The sequence below is a fragment of the Delphinus delphis genome, chromosome 19 (genome assembly GCF_949987515.2).
Source record: "Delphinus delphis chromosome 19, mDelDel1.2, whole genome shotgun sequence".
Taxonomy (NCBI): Eukaryota; Metazoa; Chordata; class Mammalia; order Artiodactyla; family Delphinidae; genus Delphinus; species Delphinus delphis.
The window spans coordinates 39,954,030-39,975,531 of record NC_082701.1 but is presented as its reverse complement, the minus strand read 5'-3'; the positions used below and the strand labels follow the sequence as shown (position 1 = coordinate 39,975,531).

The following is a 21,502-nucleotide window of genomic DNA, read 5'->3' as shown; positions in this document are numbered from 1 at the left end:
TTTCCCAGCAAAATTCCCTACGGCCTCCAGTATTGAAGCTGACCACTGAACAGATGTGCAAGAGCCTTCACTCACTCTACATCAAACATCTGCCAACACGAGAGTTTTTACCCACTGCTAAATAGAACACTCTCTTGTTGGACACAAAGTACACTGCTGTGTCAGGATCGAGCTGGGGAACTCAGATTTCTTACCTATTCTTGTTAAACTGAATTGCAAAGTCTGTCATGTGCTGCAGAGCTTTGTTGGTGAAGTTCATTTCCATATAGATGTGACCTTGGCGGTGAGTAAGTATTCCCGGAATCTCCAGGCCCTTAGCCTTTACTGCAGGCAGCCAGACCTGAAACACAGTATAAAGCCCAATGAAACCAGACAGGACGCTTCTGAATAAAGATGAAATTAAGATTTCACTTCCTTAGGTAACTAAGGTGATTTTTATACCATAAATACCAAGCCAAATGCAAAAGGCTCCGGATAAAGTCATATTTGCTGAATTTTGAGATCATTCTCAACTATTTAAGAACCAAAACGAACCCACCAAAAATCAAAAAACAAACAAAAAACCCCCAACCAAACAAAACAAAATCCCAACCCAAAACCAAAGCCAAAAACAAACAAGAAAAACAAGCCCCAAAATAGTCTATGGGTAGCCATGGCGAAAGGAGAAATTCCAATGAGCATAACATGGGGTTTCTTTGGTTAGTAGCTTTGGTAAAAGGCTTAAAAGGGGAAAAAACTGATCTAATGAAAATCGCATGTTTACAATATTTGAAGACTTTTAATAATCATTACCAAATTCATTATCAGTAATGTGTTAAGGGCAAAGACCATATCTTATGTATATTTTTAACTCTCGTTATAGTCTCTGGGAAATAGTAAGTATTCAGATGTCATTTAAGTAATCTGAATGCCTATTTTCTCTATATGATTCATTCGTGACCCCCCTCTGGCCCCAGAATCTGTGATACTCCTGGAGTGTACCAGTTTACACACACACACACACACACACACACACACACGCACACACATATAAAAAAACAACAGGAATTCATGAACTGTCCTGACTAAAGACAGAATACCCATTAGTCAGTGGGTGGCTAGTAAACATGAGAATATACTCAACCACATTACAGGAAAAAAAGGAAAAAGAAAAGAAGAAAATGACACTATTTAATAGAACAAAATACTATTTTTCATCTATCAGAGGGTCAAAAATTCGAAAAGTCAGTAATGCTCAGTGAAGGAGAATATAAGGAATCTGGCACTATTACATTCTGCTTTGGAGAACATAATTTGATGTCACCTTTTTGGAGGGTAAGTTGGTAATGTCTTATTTATTTATTTATTTATTTTTACGGTACGCGGGCCTCTCACTGTTGTGGCCTCTCCCATTGCGGAGCACAGGCTCTGGACGCACAGGCTCAGTGGCCATGGCTCATGGGCCCAGCCGCTCCGCGGCATGTGGGATCTTCCCGGACCGGGGCACGAACCCACGTCCCCTGCATCGGCAGGTGGACTCTCAACCACTGCACCACCGGGGAAGCCCCGGTAATGTCTTATTTAAAAAAAATAATTTATTGTTTTATTTTTGTCTGCGTTGGGTCTTAGTTGCAGCACAAAGGATCTTCATTGCGGCAAGCAGGATCTTTTTGTTGCTGTGCAGGCTCTTCGCTGTGGCACGTGGGCTTCTGTCTAGTTGTGGTGTGTTGACTTCTCTCTCTCGTTGTGGAGCACAGGCTCCAGAGAGCATGGGCTCTGTAGTTTGTGGCACATGGGCTCTCTAGTTGAGGTGCGCAGGCTCAGTAGTTGTTGCATGCAGGCTCAGTAGCTGTGGTGTGTGGGATTAGTTGCCCGGTGGCATATGGGATCTTAGTTCCCCAACCAAGGATCGAACCTACGACCCCTGCATTGGAAGGCGAATTCTTTACCACTGGACCACGGGGAAGCCCCTGTAATGTCTTTTTTTGTGTGTGTGGTACGCGGGCCTCTCACTGCTGTGACCTCTCCCGCTGTGGAGCACAGGCTCCGGATGCGCAGGCTCAGAGGCCATGGCTCACGGGCCTAGTGGCTCCACGGCATGTGGGCTCCCCCCGGACCGGGGCATGAACCCGTGTCCCCTGCATCGGCAGGCGGACTCTCAACCACTGCTCCACCAGGAAAGCCCCTGTAATGTCTATTTTTAAATGCTTAAATGATCAAGCACATTCCAAGTTTATCCTATAGATATGCTTACAAAAATATACCATGATACACATAAACAAGAATGTTCATGGTAACATCATAATAACAAAAAAGGGGGCGGGGATAGGACTAGATGAATAATCTAAATGTCCATCACCAGGAGAAAGATTAAATACTTTGTGGTACACATCAATAAAGTGGATACAGACATTCCAAAGACTGTGGTAGAGAAAAAACAAGGTGCAAAACAGTATATCCCACTGACAGTAAAGGATACAAACATACAAGTATATGCACGATCTTTTTTTCTTCTGAGAGGACACAGAAAAAGTTAATAGTGGCTACTTATGGGGAAGTGGGGACAGGGAAACTTAATTTTCCACCTGATCTTTCTACATTATTTAAATTTGTCATTTCTAGGTATTACTGTAATGTTAGTAAACAAGTACGTTACATAATCTCTTAATCAATTAAAAGTCTGTGGGGATAATATCCAATGCAGTAACCTTACAACAAAGCTACTAAGTTGTGCCAAAACACTATAGCTCAGTTTTGAATCATATTTCTGGTTACTCTATGTAATGGGTGTGTACACAAAGACAAGACTCCTGCGAAGGACAACTGGTTTACTATCTGCAGCAGGGATCCCCCACACTGAGCTGGATGAGCAGGCAGAGAATTCAGAGCAGGCAGAGTTCAGAAAGCAACCAGGCGTGCTGCCCCTCAGAAAGGCAAAATTAAAATAATCCTAGCTTAGCCTGGAAGGCACTATTCCCAAGGGCCGAAATATGCTTCATTTACAGGGAGTTTCCCCTTCCCCTTTTGAATTTCAATCTGAGCATGACATCAAGTGAGGCTGAGACTAGAGGGACACCAATGACACTAACCTAAATCAAAACTCTAAAAAGGTGTAGTAAAATGCATGGAAACCAAATCTGGGCAATGGCACTCTAGAATCCATATGCAGTACCAATGGAAAAAGGAGAGTGGAAAGAATGCAAAGTAAAATGTTACTTCTCTATTATGTCTTTTTCCTCCTGCTGTTGCTCTGTATATCACATCTACACTAGACTGACTTCAGTGTTGACAAGCTAGGCAATATTTCTAAACTAGAGAACAAATACTAAATGCTTAGTATTTCCAATTTTAAGTCTAATTATACAAATGGTTAATAAGGATGCTATGGTGCTTCTTATAGCTAGGTTTAAGGCCGCCTTTCATCCTCCTCGTAAATCCTCTAGAAAAAGAGCCCCAACCTGGGATTTATTATCAGTGAGAGTAACACAAATGTCAGATGCTAAATAATGATGAGTCTGGCTAGTGGTTTATCTATTTTGTTTATCTTCTCAAAGAACCAGCTTTTAGTTTTATTGATCTTTGCTATTGTTTCCTTCATTTCTTTTTCCTTTATTTCTGATCTGATTTTTATGATTTCCTTCCTTCTGCTAGCTTTGGGTTTTTTTGTTCTTCTTTCTCTAATTGCTTGAGGTGCAAGGTTAGGTTGTTTATTCGAGATGTTTCCTGCTTCTTAAGCTGGGCTTGTATTGCTATAAACTTCCCCCTTAGAACTGCTTTTGCTGCATCCCATAGGTTTTGGGTCTCCATTGTCATTTGTTTCTAGGTAATTTTTATTTCCTCTTTGATTTCTTCAGTGATCACTTCATTATTAAGTAGTGTATTGTTTAGCCTCCATGTGTTTGTACTTTTTACAGATCTTTTCCTGTAATTGATATCTAGTCTCATGGCATTGTGGTCGGAAAAGATACTTGATACAATTTCAATTTTCTTAAATTTACCAAGGCTTGATTTGTGACCCAAGATATGATCTATCCTGGAGAATGTTCCATGAGCACTTGAGAAACATGTGTATTCTGTTGTTTTTGGATGGAGTGTCCTATAAATATCAATTAAGTCCATCTTGTTTAATGTATCATTTAAAGCTTGTGTTTCCTTATTTTCATTTTGGATGATCTGTCCATTGGTGAAAGTGGGGTGTTAAAGTCCCCTACTATGAATGTGTTACTGTCAATTTCCCCTTTTATGGCTGTTAGTATTTGCCTTATGTATTGAGGTGCTCCTATGTTAGGTGCATAAATATTTACAATTGTTATATCTTCTTCGTGGATCGATCCCTTGATCATTATGTAGTGTCCTTCTTTGTCTCTTCTAATAGTCTTTATTTTAAAGTCTATTTTGTCTGATATGAGAATTGCTACTCCAGCTTTCTTTTGGTTTCCATTTGCATGGAATATCTTTTTACATCCTCTTACTTTCAGTCTGTATGTGTCTCTAGGTGTGAAGTGGGTCTCTTGTAGACAGCATATATAAGGGTCTTATTTTTGTATCCATTCAGCCAATCTGTGTCTTTTGGTGGGAGCATTTAGTCCATTCACATTTAAGGTAATTATCGATATGTATGCTCCTATTCCCATTTTCTAAATTGTTTTGGGTTCGTTATTATAGGTCTTTTCCTTCTCTTGTGTTTCTTGTCTAGAGAAGTTCCTTTAGCATTTGTTGTAAAGCTGGTTTGGTGGTGCTGAACTCTCAGCATTTGCTTGTCTGTAAAGGTTTTAATTTCTCCATCAAATCTGAATGAGATCCTTGCTGGGTAGAGTAATCTTGGTTGCAGGTTCTTCTCCTTCATCACTTTCAGTATGTCCTGCCACTCCCTCTGGCTTGCAGGGTTTCTGCTGAGAGATCAGCTGTTAACCTTATGGGGATTCCCTTGTGTGTTATTTGTTGTTTTTCCCTTGCTGCTTTTAATATGCTTTCTTTGTATTTAATTTTTGACAGTTTGATTAATATGTGTCTTGTCGTATTTCTCCTTGGATTTATCCTGTATGGGACTCTCTGTGCTTCCTGGACTTGATTAACTATTTCCTTTCCCATATTAGGGAAGTTTTCAACTATAATCTCTTCAAATATTTTCTCAGTCCCTTTGTTTTTCTCTTCTTCTTCTGGAACCCCTATAATTCGAATGTTGGTGCATTTAATGTTGTCCCAGAGGTCTCTGAGACTGTCCTCAGTTCTTTTCATTCTTTTTTCTTTATTCTGCTCTCCAGTAGTTATTTCCACTATTTTATCTTCCAGGTCACTTAACCGTTCTTCTGCCTCAGTTATTCTGCTATTGATCCCATCTAGAGTACTTTTAATTTCATTTATCGTGTTGTTCATCGTTGCTTGTTTCATCTTTATTTCTTCTAGGTCCTTGTTAAATATTTCTTGCATTTTGTCCATTCTATTTCCAAGATTTTGGATCATCCTTACTATCATTATTCTGAATTCTTTTTCAGGAAGACTGCCTATTTCCTCTTCATTTGTTAGGTCTGGTGCATTTTTATCTTGCTCCTTCATCTGCTGTGTGTATTTCTGTCTTCTCATTTTGCTTATCTTACTGTGTTTGGGGTCTCCTTTTTGCAGGCTGCAGGTTCGTAGTTCCCGTTGTTTTTGATATCTGTCTCCAGCGGCTAAGGTTGGTTCAGTGGGTTGTGTAGGCTTCCTGGTGGAGGGGACTAGTGCCTGTGTTCTGGTGGATGAGGCTGGATCTTGTCTCTCTGGTGGGCAGGTCCACGTCTGGTGGCGTGTTTTGGGTTGTCTGTGGACTTATTATGATTTTAGGCTAATGGATGGGGTTGTGTCCCTGTTTTGCTAGTTGTTTGGCATAGGTTGTCCAGCACCGTAGGTTGCTGGTCACTGAGTGAAGCTGGGTGCTGGTGTTAAGATGGAGGTCTCTGGGAGATTTTTGGCATTTGATATTATGTGGAGCTGGGAGGTCTCTTGTTGACCAGTGTCCTGAAGTTGGCTCTCCCACCTCAGAAGCAGAGCCCTGACTCCTGGCTGGAGCACCAAGAGCCTTTCATCCACATGGCTCAGAATAAAAGGGAGAAAAAGTAGAGAGAATTAGTAGAAGTTTGAAGAAAGAAAGAAAGAAGGAAAGAAAGAAAGCAAGAAAGAAGGGAAGGAAGGAAGGAAGGAAGGAAGGAAGAAAGAAAGAAGAAAAGAAGGAAAGAAGGCAAGAAGGAAAGAACAGAGGGAGGGAGGGAGGGAGGGAGGAAGGAGGGAAGGAAAAAAGACAGAAAGAAAGAAGATACATAAAATAAAATAAAGTATAATAAAGTTATTGAATAAAAAAATAATTATTTAGATTAAAAAAAGGGATGGATAGAACCTTAGGACAAATGTTGGAAGCAAAGCTATACAGACAAAATCTTACACAGAAGCATACACATACACCCTCAAAAAAGAGGTAAAGGGGAAAAAAATCATAAATCTTGCTCTCAAAATCCACCTCCTCAATTTGGGATAATTCGTTGTCTAAAGGAGGGAGGGAGGGAGGGAGGGAGGGGGGGAGGGAGGGAAGGAAGGAAGGAAGGAAGGAAGGAAGGAAGGAAGGAAGGAAGGAAGGAGGTAAAGTATAATAAAGTTATTAAAATTAAAATTAATTATTAAGAAAGAAAATTTTAAAAAAAACAATGGACGGATAGAACCCTAGGACAAATGGTGAAAGCAAAGCTATACAGACAAGATCTCACACAGAAGCATACACATTCACAAAAAGAGGAAAAGGGTAAAAAATCATAGACATTGCTCTCGAAGTCCACCTCCTCAATTTGGGATGATTCGTTGTCTATTCATGTATTCCACAGATGCAGGTACATCAAGTTGATTGTGGAGCTTTAATCCGCTGTTTCTGAGGCTGCTGGGAGAGATTTCCCTTTCTCTTCTTTGTTCTCACAGCTCACAGGGGCTCAGCTTTGGATTTGGCCCTGCCTCTGTGTGTAGGTCGCTGGAGGGCGACTGTTTTTTGCTCAGACAGGACGGGGTTAAAGGAGCCGCTGATTCGGGGGCTCTGGCGCACTCAGGCCGGGGGTGGGGGGGGGAGGGAGGGGCACGGCGTGCGGGGCGGGCCTGCGGCGGCAGAGGCCGACATGACGTTGCACCAGCCTGAGGCCCGCCGTGCGTTCTCCCTGGGAAGTTGTCCCCGGATCCCGGGAACCTGGCAGTGGCGGGCTGCACAGGCTCCCCGGAAGAGGGGTGTGGATAGTGACCTGTATTCGCACACAGGCCCCTTGGTGGCAGCAGCAGCAGCCTTAGCGTCTCCCGCCCGTCTCTGAGGTCCGTGATTTTAGCCGCGGCTCGCGCCCGTCTCTGAGATCCGCGCTTTTAGCCGTGGCTCGCTCCCGTCTCTTGGGGTCCGCGCTTTTAGCCGCAGCTCGCGCCCGTCTCTGGAGTTCGCGCTTTTAGCCACGGCTCACGCCCATCTCTGGAGCTCCTTTAAGCAATGCTCTTAAACCCCTCTCCTCACGCACCAGGAAACAAAAAGGGAAGAAAAAGTCTCTTGCCTCTTAGGCAGGTGCAGACTTTTCCCCGGACCCCTTCAGGCTATGTTCAAGCCGCCAACCCGAGCCTCAGCTCACAGCCCCGCCCGCCCGACCCGGCGGGTGTGCAGACAAGCCTCTTGGGCTGGTGAGGGCTGGTCGGCAACGATCGTCTGTGTGGGAATCTCCCTGCTTTGCCCGCCGCACCCCTGTTGTTGTGCTCTCCTCTGTGGCTCCGAAGCTCCCCCCTCCGCCTCCCGCAGTCTCCGCCAGCGAAGGGGCTTCCTAGAGTGTGGAAACTTTTCCTCCTTCACAGCTCCCTCCCACTGGTGCAGGTGCCGTCCCTATTCTTTTGTCTCAGTTTTTTCTTTATTTCTTTTGCCGTACCCAGGTACGTGGGGAGTTTCGTGCCTTTTGGGAGGACTGAGGTCTTCTGCCAGCATTCAGTAGGTGTTCTGTAGGAGTTGCTCCACGTGTAGATGCATTTCTGGTGTATCTGTGGGGAGGAAGTCAATCTCCGCGTCTTACTCTTCCGCCATCTTCCCAGCACCCCCCAGAGCTCTTTCTTTCATACAAAGGAGAGAGGCTCCAGGGCCTGTAGCAAAAGACAGAAATGAACTTCAAGGCCCTAAGGTGAAGTCAAATACATGGCTAATTTAATGGCAATCACCCTACAGAGTCTGTAATAAGCACTACATGATTAAGAAGGGGCAATTTCTATTCAAAATGGCCCCCTGTAGATGACCTATTAAACACTAACGTGAAAATTAACGTCTAACCTAAACTACTTTGATTCAGAAGATGACCAATTTCTGCTCTTAGTGTCAAGACATGCCTCATCAGTGATGGACAACCTCCCAGTCCACTTTTCATGGACAGATGGTGAGCCATGGCCTGCCCTTGACTCCACATACTCATATGGATGCGTCTTCACACTAACCATAATGGGGTCAAGTGAAGGTTTAGAGACTTGGGGAAATAGCACATTAAAAAGTTCATTCATAATTTGTTGGAGAAATGGAGAAAACTGAGAGGTACAAGGGGTGGAGTGGGACACCTCTATTTTCTGTGAAGTGAATTTTCTGACATCCTTTAACTCAACTACTGTTGGTCAACTGCTCCTAAAAAGATAATCAAGTGATAATTCTCAGTAATATTTACGTGCATCAGTAATCAGACACGACAATTATCTTAATTTTTAGTTCAGGTCTTCTTCACATTTGAGTTCATTGATTGTAAAACATCTGTACTTGAATCAAGTGTCAGAAAGTAGTCTTTGACTCTAGCAGTTTTCTTGGCTGTATTTTTTTCAGAGTTGTATAGCATATTCTATAAACAATTTATTTAATAATGTTGTCTGCTTTATAGTATTCCATTAAGTATTCAAATGCCTTATCTGCCCGTTGAACTTCTTTTCCTTAAAATGGATTCCTGGCATTTCTAAAATTAAATACTGTCAGAGGAAAGAAGAACTTTGCATTTATCATGTACAAAATGATGCACTTTGACCACTTAACAGATGATGCATTGGCAACTATTCAAGGTTCACATTTGTGGTCTCAGTTTGGAACTGGGTTTCAAGAAGTGTACTAAGTGCACACCCCAACCGTACTAATTAATTACAGGATTTACCATATTTAGTCCTCCAATTGTGTTCACTATTGATATGAAATAAAGCTCCCCAGAGCAAAAAAAAAAAGGAAAGATGACAGCTCAAAGCTAGGTTAAAGAACTATAAAAGAGTTCAAATGCTGTTAATATACAACTATAAAGAGATGAAAGAGGAAAATGGTAAATTGAATATCTGAATCAGATTCCATGTGTAAACGCACATCATAACTCTTGACAGCCTGCTAAAGCCAGCCTGTTCTCAAATTCAATTAAGAACATTACTGGATCATGATGGACTGATCATTATACTAGTTACGTCAGAAAAAGTAATTACTTTGATTTCTGTGTATCCAGCTGGTTGCCACATTCCTGAAATCAGAACCCTCCCTAAAAGGACCAAAAATACTAAATAATTAAGGAAGCAGCATTAGCACTTTAAAAGTACTTAAAGAGAAACGCAACTTATCTAGAAGGTAGAACAGCATACGAGATATTTGTCAAAGCATTTACCATCTCTACAGGGTACTTTCATTTGAAAGCTGAAATTAAGTCCCCCAGAAGGAGATACTGTGAGACTCAATGTCATTTTCACAAAGTCATGTCCTTCATTAACACTAAAGAGTCTAAGTTCAATTTTCATGAATTATCATTAAAACTGGAGTCAGTCGATTCATTTAGAAGCCATACAACCAGTTCTAATTCAGCAGAATATGTAAAAGAGGCACTGTTTTTATTTTTATAACAGAATCTAAAGACTGCACTCCTTCCGTTTAAAATCTCTGCAAATGAACCTTCTTGGAAGAAGTTTCACAATTTCCTAGAATTTAAAACAAGACAAATCAACTCCATGCTTTTTTCAGACTTCTTACCTGTGTTGCCAAACTCAAGACCTGCTGTACCAGCTCCTGCGTTTCTGATGGTTTCCTGAGAAACAGCTTCACTATGGCAGTAAGCAGAGTGAGCTGTACCTAAGCAAATGTAATTTAATAGGTAAAGTGAAAGGCATTTGCATTATTCCACACCATGAATTCCAAAGTGATATTTTCCCAAATATGACTTACTATGAGGTCTTTCTGATTTTGATTAAGAAACAAAGGTTAAAACTCAGCCAATATACACAATAGCAGTCAAAGGTTTTCATCAACTGAAAACTCACTAGCCTCCTATCTCCAAATTGCATTTTTTGGCATCAAAAACTGCCGGTTTGTTTCTGGCCCAGATAATCACCTGTATTTCTTAAAGTACACGCTAACATACTGATGGCAATAAAACTGGTTCCTGACCAAATCCTTTTTTACTTCCACCAAAAGCTACAACTTCCAGGGAATTAGGGAATCATTTATCATACTGAGGCAAGAGCCAAGACAGTAGAATTGTGCCAGATCACAACCAATTAAGAGTGGCATGCTAGGGCTTCCCTGGTGGCGCAGTGGTTAAGAATCCACCTGCCAATGCAGGGGACACGGGTTTGAGCCCTGGTCCAGGAAGATCCCACGTGCCGCAGAGCAACTAAGCCCATGCACCACAACTGAAGCCTGCGCGCCTAGAGCCTGTGCTCTGCAACAAGAGAAGCCACCACAATGAGAAGCCCTCGCACCTCAATGAAGAGGGGCCCCCGCTCGCGGCAACTAGAGAAAGCCTGCGCACAGCAATGGAAGACCCAATGCAGCCAAAAATAAATAAATGAAACAAATCTATTTAAAAAAAAAAGAATAAAATTTTAAAAATAATAATTAAAAAAAAAAGAGTTGCCTGCCGAACCACGAGACTACTGGCTGGTATATGTTCCTTGTAGGGCCTATTAAAATTACTATGATAGATTACACACATGAACTTCAATTTGCAGTGAGTACAGATGCCGGGGAAAAAGCTTTAATAATTTATCTGCTTCTCTGGGCCTTTGACTCGAAGGTCTCTCAGTTTTGGTAAAAGACAGACAGAAGATGGGAAGGAGTCTAACCATCCACAAAGAATCTTTTCAAACTGCACATGCCAGCCTTCACCCCAGACAGAAACCCCAGCTGCAACTGAGCCACAACCATTACTAACAGCAATGGGTAATCATCTTTAGGTGACAGAAAATTAAAAAGTAATAACTACTGCTCTAAGTCAGTAGTTGTCAAAGTGTGGTTCTGGACCAGCAGCAGCAATAGCATCACCACCCTCAACCTTGTAAGAAATGAACATGCTTAGGCCCATCTCAGACCTACTGACTCAGAAACTCTAGGGGTGGGGTCCAGCAACCTGTCCTTTAACACAGGTTAAACACCAGTGCTTAGGTGCTTCTAGCCTCATTAAAGTTTGAGAACCACTGTCTAAATTAGGCAGGCTTGTTCCAACAGAAGTTAGCACAACTGAAAAAGGTCACCCCTTTTGGGGAGAAAAATGAACATACTATATGTGTATATAAATTCGCACACATGAAACTGCCTAACCTTTACCTTTCCTGAAGTCGTCCCCAAAACATCTAATACATTAAGATATAGATGGGAACTTACCTGGGTGCTATCATCATGAAAACCTTCCAGGAAGCTCTCTAGTAACTCATCTGCATTGTCAATTCTTTCAGCATATTCTCCCACAATCCAAATCATAGCTGCTCGAGCGTCTGGCTCATCCAGTGAGTCTAAGTTCTCACACAAAGTGGCAATGATACTTTCATATCTGATATAACAAAATGGACTATGGTTACTGAAGGCAAAACTGAGAAGTGTATTTAACAATGAAGCCTACAAAGCAAAAAACCATGGACGAGGTACCCTAAACCACCACCAAACTACAAAGACTTTTAGCCAAGAGAATGTACAGGCTTTAAAGCCAGAAAATTATAAACGTCTTCAATTTTCCTTCAATTTTCCTTCTAGTTATTCCTTAATAACTAGACCATAAATCTTTATAAAAGCTTATCAGATATTCTTTTCACAAGGAAAAACTAACCTATGGTTTAAGATAATACCACTACCTTACATTTCTCACAGTCTTTCTCATAACTAGATCAGAGAATTTTCCTATTACTTCATTTTACCTTCATCATAGAGGAACAGAAATTCCACTTTACTATTAGGAAAATGGAGTCAGACAGCAATAGCATCCAGAAACAGTAATTTTGTCTCTTATCCACCTATCTCTGCTTTCTATAGAGATCTTTATGTTCTTTCCTCCCAAGGCACCCACACTAATGACCTGTTTTTCTAAAGAAATAAGCAATTCAAGTATTTATTTTCACAGGTCTATAGCTCTCATTCTTTACCATGTTAAATCCATCTCCTTGGCTAATGTGGTTTTTTTTTTTTTTTTTTTTTTTTGCGGTATGCGGGCCGCTCCCGTTGCGGAGCACAGGCTCCAGACGCGCAGGCTCAGCGGGCATGGCTCACGGGCCCAGCCGCTCCGCGGCATGTGGGATCTTCCCGGACCAGGGCACAAACCCGTGTCCCCTGCATCGGCAGGCGGACTCTCAACCACTGCGCCACCAGGAAAGCCCGGCTAATGTAGTTTTAAACATCAGAATGAAATTGTATAATAAATGAGATATGGACAACTGAATAATACACTTAATTGTTTGCCCTATTTCCACTGATTAAACCAGGTTCTCGATAATGCTTTCTTAAAATTAAACTATCATAATCCCTCAGTAATACTAATCAGAAATGGACACATTTCTTTACCAAGCATATTAAGATATACACCTCCCCACTTAATCAAGAAGTTTAGAAACCCAACCCTCCTCTTTCCTGGGAGAGTGGTAAAAGTATATGATCCTTTTTCCAAAAATACCATTTCTAGAATTTCAAAATATATATATATATATATAGAGAGAGAGAGAGTATACATAATGCTTAATAAACCACTACCTTATTAAAATATTTCTTCTAATTCTGAGTCCACCACTAAGCTAACTAACTGTAAGTCACTTCATTTCACATTATCTTTAACGATAATCAGAAGCCTTAGCACAGTTCATCTCTATGATTATAAAGTAAAATGAGATTTAGGATGCTTATAAGATCTGCTCTTATTTCACTCTTTTCAGGTTCCTTAATTGTTTGCCTTCAAAAGCAAATCTGAAAAAGTATTTTTGTTTCATAACTAAGAGGCCTCAATGTGAAAATTTTTGTGGAGTGAAAATGTAGATTTTGTATATCTTAATGGAAGCAGCTACAATACTTCAGAAAAGGCCTGAAACTCTGACAGTTCATTGTGGCATGTTCTATAATTTTCTACAAGTACTAGGTAACATACTAAGTGAATAGTGAAGCTGTCACCTCCCTGGCTTTTACAATAAGGTGACCATATAATTTATTATTCAAACTGAGACGTTTCTGAGAGTGAAAAGGGGCACAATTATTAATTATGCCTGGTAAGAGGCATAAAATGGATTATGCCCAGACAACGTGGAATATATGGGTATCCTTATTTAATAGTAACTTCATCACCAAAGAATCTGGCTAACTTTAATATATGTCAATTGACAATGCATATTCAGACAGAGCTTCAATTCTTCTAAAAGTGATAAAGCAGAGGGAAAAATCAGATTTTAATCCTTGTGCTAACCAACTTATATGTTTCTGATTTTTAATAAAGTATTCAATTATGACCAGTTACTTTACAAAGACTAATTCTTACCTAGCCAACCTCAAAGTGCCTTACTTAAACATTTCCTAAATGATCTGAGGAAGAGGGGCAGAAGTATCTGGACGTACTTGTTGGGGTATTTGCGGAAGATATAACAATCGCCTCTTGGACCACATAATTTACTTTGGTTTGGATGAGATCAAGCAATGTGCTTACACAGCGCTCTGCAGATTGCTGCAAAGAGGAACATAATGAGAAGTCAGATGATCTATCCAATAACACAACCTCAACATAAAAAATATTTTTTTTGGGCTTCCCTGGTGGCGCAGTGGTTGAGAGTCCGCCTGCCAATGCAGGCGACACGGGTTCGTGCCCCGGTCCGGGAAGATCCCACATGCCGCGGAGTAGCTGGGCCCGTGAGCCATGGCCGCTGAGCCTGCGCGTCTGGAGCCTGTGCTCCGCAACGGGAGAGGCCACAACAGTGAGAGGCCTGCGTACCGCAAAAAAAATAAAATAAAATAAAAAATATTTTTTTGGAACACTCAGGTGTTATCAACTAAACTAGACTAAAAGATGAGGCACTTAATTTGACCACACTATACTAGAGGCTGGGTTATCTGATGGAGATATACAGAAGTTCTAGATATACTCCAAATTTTACTCATTACAAGAAACAGTTCAAGTGAAAAAAATCATCTTGGATAGCCAGGATGACAGAAATGAGAAGAAAGCATAAGTCAAGGTAGAAGGAAAGAATAAGAATGAAAGAATAAGCCAAGCGAAGAGGTCTTTATCTGCAGTTCATGAATGAGCACAGACAGAAGGCATCTTTAAACCTCTTGAAATGTAACTGCCAAATTTCATTTGTGCACACAAGCATATTTTCCTGGGAGGTTTACAGTTTTCATTATATTTTCAAAGTTCTCTGTGACTCAAAAAACTGTAAGAAAAATTTGCCATCTTCTGGGCTATATAACTGCAAGTCTATGGCCTTAGGTAAACTGAAACTTTCCACAGCCTATGGCTCATCTATAAAATAGAATTTAATCTATTAGTCTTTTATTAATGAAGGGAATATGGAAGAATACAAGTGACAAAACTAATGTATTGAAACAATAAGTCACAGTTTTTAAAAGAAGGTTCCAGAAGAGAGATCCTAAAAACCAAGAACTGACTTATCATACATTACAATGTATTATGATGGGTCATTCCATTATATGCCTCCCGATAAGATGCAATAGGAAATTCACAGCAGCATCTAAGAGGTATTCTTGCCAAAAACACTGAATATGAATATTACCAAGCCTCTAGATTTAATTTTCTAAAGGGGATGAAGGAATGAGATAAACAACATCACTAAAATACTATCAGCCAAATCTAGACTCTGGAAAATTCTACAAGCCTAATGATCTAGTCCTTTCAACAAATGGCACCCAAATAAATAAATAAAGACTTAAGAGACGTATTCACCAAATGCAATGTATAGCTAGCTCTCATTTAGATTTTGATTTGAACAAGGCAACTGTAAGAAGACATTTAGACACAATTAGGGAAAACTGAACATGGACTAGGTATTTAATGAGATTAAGAGTTACTGTTTGTTGAGTACGGTAACGATATCATGACAATTTTTTTTTTAGAGGACCTTATCTATTAGATATACACATTGGACTACTCTAATAAGATGATATCTGAGATCTGCATTAAAATATAACAGTAACCCACTCCCTTGAAGGGGGAGGGAGAGGGAGAAGATCAAATGGGAACAGCAATGTGTTGATATTTGTTCAAGATGGATGGTGGGTATATGAGAGCTCATTAATCAATTTTACCTTAGTGTATACCTAAAAATTTCTGTAATAAAATCTTTTAAAGGTACTATAATTTAAACCATTCCAAGCAATATAACGAAAACAAAATTGCATCTTGAGGTTATTTATATGAGGTCATATATGATTCTGTTCTCTTTTATTATTGTAGTTTTCCCATTTTTGAATTCTATTTTATTCATTTTCAACTAGTTATTTCCTGTGCTGTTATTACAACAGCAAAACAGTTGGGAAATTTTAAATATAAAAGTTATGATAAATTATAAAGCATGTAAGGGTTAAATTATCAAATTACACAGTACAAATAAAGTACTCAGCATAAGGCTTGATAGAAAGCTAACATTTACTGAACCCTTAGTTTCATTATTATAATAAAGATAAACAAAAGGTCATCTCCCATGATGCATCAATATTCAAAAACAATTAAGTCTAGGATAGTAATTTTCAAGCAAATTGTCATCTCACCTATATTGCTTTTGATTAAATTTTAAAAACACCATTAAAGCAGTATGGCAGAGGAACAAAAGTAAATATCCAATCATTGTATATACAAAGTAAGTCCAGAAACAGAGAAAGGCATACAAACATATAAAATTTAGTATATGATAAAGGCAACATTTCATAACAGTAAGGAAAGGATGAATTGTTCTTGTGTTTGATCCCCACACTCTTATCTTTAACCAAACCATTGCCATTAAAGTAGAAAATAAAAGTGAATTTTATATAATTTTGAAGTGAAGCACAATTTTCTAGGTGGTCCACTAAAGGTATCATTGGGAGAGGGACTCCCCTGGTGGCTCAGTGGTTAAGAATCCGCCTGCCAATGCAGGGGACACGGGTTCGAGCTCTGGTCCAGGAAGATACCACATGCCACAGAGCAACTAAGCCCGTGACCACAACTACTGAGCCTGTGCTCTAGAGCCCACGAGACAAAACTACTGAGCCTGCATGCCACAACTACTGAAGCCCGAACACCTAGAGACTATGCTCTGCAACAAGAGAAGCCACCGCAAGAAGAAGCCCGTGCACCGCGACGAAGAGTAGCCCCCACTCTCTGCAACTAGAGAAAGCCCACACACAGCAACGAAGATCCAATGCAGCCCAAAATAAATAAATAAATAAATTTATTATTTTTTAAAAAAGATACCATTGAGAGAAAATGGATAGAACTCACTACATAAGGAAATGTGAACTCCTATGCATCAAGAAGTCAAATGAAATCAAAAGGAAAATAATTGGGAAAATAACTATTAATGAAATGAAGGGCTATTAAATGAATTAATACCTTTAATTAATTATAAAACAACTTTAAAAAATCAATGTGGAAAAGATAACACATTGAAACAAGATACACATGCCATGAAAAAGCAATTCCAAATGGCTAAGCGTAATGAGAAAAATGTCACCTCAACTAGAGATCAAAGATTTAGCTACAAGGATCCTCCTTATAACCATTATTTGGAAAAAGAGCAGAAACAACTTTAAGGTCCATACAGGAAGGGAAAGGCTAAATAATTATGAAGCAATCACCCAGTATATATACAAACCACTAAAAATGATGTAAAATATTATCAGTAACATGAGAAAATGTCCATGTATAATAAGCAAAAAAAGCAGACTACAAAAACATAAATAAATAGCATTTGTAGAATGATCTCATTTTTGTAAAAAGCACACCTGTTTATGGAGGACTATGTAAACAAAGACTTAAAATCATGTCCACATCATCTCTGGAAGGGTAGAACAGGGGTAGGAGAAAGCAGAGTGTTCTACTTTTAACTTGTCTTTTTTTTATGATTTTATGTAGTAAATACATATGCTTTTTGTTTGCGTAAGACGTAAGTCAGTACCTTATCTTGAGCTACAAAAATGAGAAATGGTAAACACCAAAGAACAGAAGAGTGGGAAGTGAGGAATACCTTAACTTAGTGACTTAATCTCTCTCAAACAAAACCAAACATATAAATAAATCTCGCAAACAAAATCATTTTATTTGTAAGAAAAGGAGGGCAGGGGTTTATTTCCTCCTTAAAGAAACAGGTATACACTGTAATATATACAGCTTTAAATCTGTCAATCATACCTCAATAAAGCTGGAGGTGGGGTGGAGAGTAAAATCTATTTAAAAAAACAACCAAACAAAAAAGAACAGGCAAAAGTTACTGAAAAAACAGTACCATGAAATTGCTTTTTCAGTGTTATTTATTGACTCAATGGCTTATGCTTAATCTTTAACCTAACCAACTTAATATGATAAAATTATACATTTTTTTCACCTCAGGGTACTTAAAGCAACAAGGAAACACCTGTACTTACAGTCATGCTAAAAAACAACTCCAACTCTTAACACCCAAATTTTACAATAGGCCCTGTTATCTTAGCTAAGCACTAAACTAAAATTCTTTTTTTCTCATCTGTCATATCTTTGAAACCAACTACACATTAAAAAAGGGTCAGGTGCCCTGAGAGAACAGCAGCAGCTCAGTCTGGAAGCTACAGAGAAAGGCTATTACAATTCCCTCGCTGGTTCTTGCCCTTGTCCCATGGATAGGTTAGGTAAAAACAGGCAATCACTGCCTCTCCTGCCCCAATAACTGTGTCTGGACTAGGCAACTCTTTCCAACTAATAACTTTCATGATTTAACCAGTTCTAAGAAAAGTTCTTAGGCAAATCCAGGTAACTGGAAATAAGAGAACACTATCTAAAAGGCAGGATTCTTGAAGGCTGATCTTAAGCTTCCAAAGGAAGTTCATTCCTCACACACTCATATTCCCACCAGGGCACCCTGAATCAAAGGAAGAAGTGAGAGCCACCAGAAGTTCATCTCTTCCAGAAGATGATGGATAACTTTTCCATTTAGTCACAATAGACGGTACTAACAGCTGCTAGGAATCTAGATGCTTTGAGAACACTTTCTAGTAATTCCAGGGATAGAAAAATCTCTTTAACTTTGGAATGAGACTCTTTGCAAGAGCACTGTCAGAGAGGTTAGTAAGACAATGACATTCTGGCAGTGAAAAGCACAAAATGACTCTTCTGCTACCAAAATAGCTCTGAAAATTGTCTGCATTAATACCATAAGCAGGTGGCTATTCCACAATGAGAAAAGAAAAAGAAAAAAGTTAAGTAGTGGTGGTAAATTAAGAAGTGTGGGAGTAAAAACAAAAAAGATGTAACACATCAAGATCCAATAAACAGATTTTCCCATTTCTCAAATTGAGCATCAGAAGTATATATTAAGTATGTGAAGCAACTGAGCTGGCAGAACCAGAAGTAGAAACCAGGATTAATTGACTTCTTGCTATAACAACTAGTCTACTAAACGATTTATCAGTGGTAACCATATGAAGCAGCATTCAGTAAATAAAAACAAGGAAGACCAATTAGGAATTTGGCTTTCAGAGACACTTCTCTGACACAGCATCTGTTTCCTTCTGTTCCTGTGAAGCACTGGTCATACCGTACAAATTATTTTAGTAACTATCCTTGTGAAATCATATGGCCCAATCTGACTCAAAGTAGAACCGTAGGGACTTCCCTGGTGGTGCAGTGGTTAAGAATCCGCCTGCCAATGCAGGGGACACGGGTCGGAGCCCTGGTCCAGGAAGATCCCACATACGGCGAAGCAAATAAGCCTGTGCACCACAACTACTGAGCCTGTGCTCTAGAGCCCACAAGCCACAACTACTGAGGCCCGTGCACCTAGAGGCCGTGCTCTGCCACAAGAGAAACCACCGAAATGAGAAGCCCCCATGCACCTCAACGAAGAGTAGCCCCCACTCACTGCGACTAGAGAAAGCCCACGCGCGGCAATGAAGACCCAATGCAGCCAATAAATAAATAATTAATTAAATAAAATGTCAAAAGAAAAAAAAAAGCAGAATTGCACATAGTCAAGTAGTAAGAACAAATATGGAGCTCTGAATCCACAGTATCGTTGTGCACAGAAGCCATCATTAATTGCAACAAACTTCTGAATGAGGAAAAACAACAGAGGCTTGGTGACTGATGAAGCAGTGCATTGTAAGTTGTAGCCCTTAATACCTACTGGAAGGCTGCAACCAAGCTAGAACCAATCTGCCCTCTAAGACCACAGAGAAGCTCTTCAAGAGGACTTCCAAGTAAAGATCAACTCCCTGCCCTAAAGCAGAAACCTGCTAGTCAACAGTCCTGCCTATGTGCACAGAAGTCCTGACAACTTTTCTGTCATCTCATTTTTAACACAAATAGGCAGCAATTTACTGTAAGTATGGTATACACTTCAATTAAAAAATCATATATAGACATGCAACCATCACCATAAAATACTCCAGATAATTAAATTCAAACTGCAGAAACAAAACCAAAAACTGTAATTCACATCACAAGAGATTTAAGAAACTATTGCAACCACAAAAAAAGGAATGCTATGAAAAAGTACCCATAACAAGAAACAGCAATGAAGGGAGGCTGTATGGAAAGACGGCTGTGCAGAACACAAGAAAGCAACCACCTAGACTGGAGTAAGGACTGGAAGGACAGAGGACTGGAAGAGAGAAGGGTCTAGAACAAAAGAAAAGTTTTATTAATTTGATATTATGCTTGAAAAGCTGGAAGAAGATAGGAGTGCAATGAAGGCACAATGAAATTAAAAAAAAAAAAAGACAAAGGCCATTATAAACTACAGAAAAAACAAAAGCCTTTATAAGAAAGAAAACGCAATCATTTGATTGTGTAGGCTCTACATATTTACAGGCATAATACGCACAGCAAGCTTTGCAAGACTCTAGTTGATAGAACAAGAAACAAAGGTATATTGTCCCATTTTACAAAGATAATATAGGAACAAAAACCTCATGATATAACTATACAGGGGATCTATACAGAACGGTAGAAGTAGAAGTGATGGAGTATATGAACCAAGTTGCTTCTCTCATAGCGGAAAGTTAATAGACAATGTCTACAATTGGTAAATCAATAAATAGTAGCATAAGGATATTAGCGATATGGAAGTAATCAAAATAACTAAAACTAGGAACAGAGTTAAACATGATTCCCTCGGGAAAGAGAGGGACCAGGGACAGCTGTTTTTCATTAAAAATTCTTTAATATTTTAACAATGTGCTTTATTATTTTGATAAACTTAAAAATGTAAGGAAAGAGGTGAAGAGAATACCCAGAGTCCCACAACGTGATCACAACTACCACGGCACACTTGCCTCCACCTTGATGGCACACCGTCCAATGGCCCGCATGGCTCTGCGCACAAAGTCGACATCCACCTCTGTGGCATATTCCTTCAGTTCTGCCAGAACCTGTTAAAAATCCATGAAGTGAATAATCATTAAGGATTCTCCAACAGCAATTTCATGGCCTAGGTTTTTCTGAAGGCCGTATCTTAAGATCTAAGTTTTTAGATCTTAACTTGAATCTACTTTAAGTCTGACCTGAGCAATGTTGGCTTGGGATGCCAAACGAAGCATGATGTCCAATTTCTCTAGTTTCACATAGATGGGATCATTGTACGTCACAAAGAAAACTTTGATCTGCTTCAAGATTTCAGGCCTGTGGTACACAGAAACACAAGATAAGGAAGATGAGGCATATATTGATATTCCTTCTGAGTCTGCATTAATACCTAACCTGTGCTTCTCTGCTCTCCATTCACACACTCCACTCCAGGGAAAAAAACTCACAAACTTCCTCTACATCCCTCTAACCAGATCCATCTGGCAGACTATTTTTAAGGAGTAAAGTATATATTGCCAAGAAGAACCACTGGAAGAACAACAACCTGATCTAAATTACAGCCTGAACCATATTAAGCAGACACTAGCTATCATACAACTAAGAGTTCCTTCAGAAAAGAAACTAAATTGTAGAGCAACACCAGGCATTCATTGTAAGAACACTCTAAAATCAACTGTTAGCCTCCTGACCCTGGGCAAGTTGCTCTACCATACAGTATTTTCATTTCCATACATTAAACAGAGTTTTAACACAGCCCTCTT

At 39.7% G+C, this 21,502-nt stretch overlaps 1 protein-coding gene and 1 pseudogene across 1 annotated transcript in view; one reads left to right on the top strand and one right to left on the bottom strand.

Moving 5' to 3' along the window:
* The window catches only part of LOC132414587 (uncharacterized protein SPEM3-like), a 107,204-nt pseudogene that overhangs the window by 25,956 nt on the left and 59,746 nt on the right, over positions 1-21,502 (top strand).
* The window catches only part of LOC132414588 (AP-2 complex subunit beta-like), a 202,221-nt gene that overhangs the window by 147,304 nt on the left and 33,415 nt on the right, over positions 1-21,502 (bottom strand). The window contains 7 exon segments of the mRNA XM_059997267.2: positions 195-340; positions 9,980-10,078; positions 11,609-11,774; positions 13,811-13,835; positions 13,838-13,916; positions 20,711-20,806; positions 20,939-21,056. Of these exon segments, the coding sequence (XP_059853250.1) occupies positions 195-340; positions 9,980-10,078; positions 11,609-11,774; positions 13,811-13,835; positions 13,838-13,916; positions 20,711-20,806; positions 20,939-21,056 (729 nt within the window).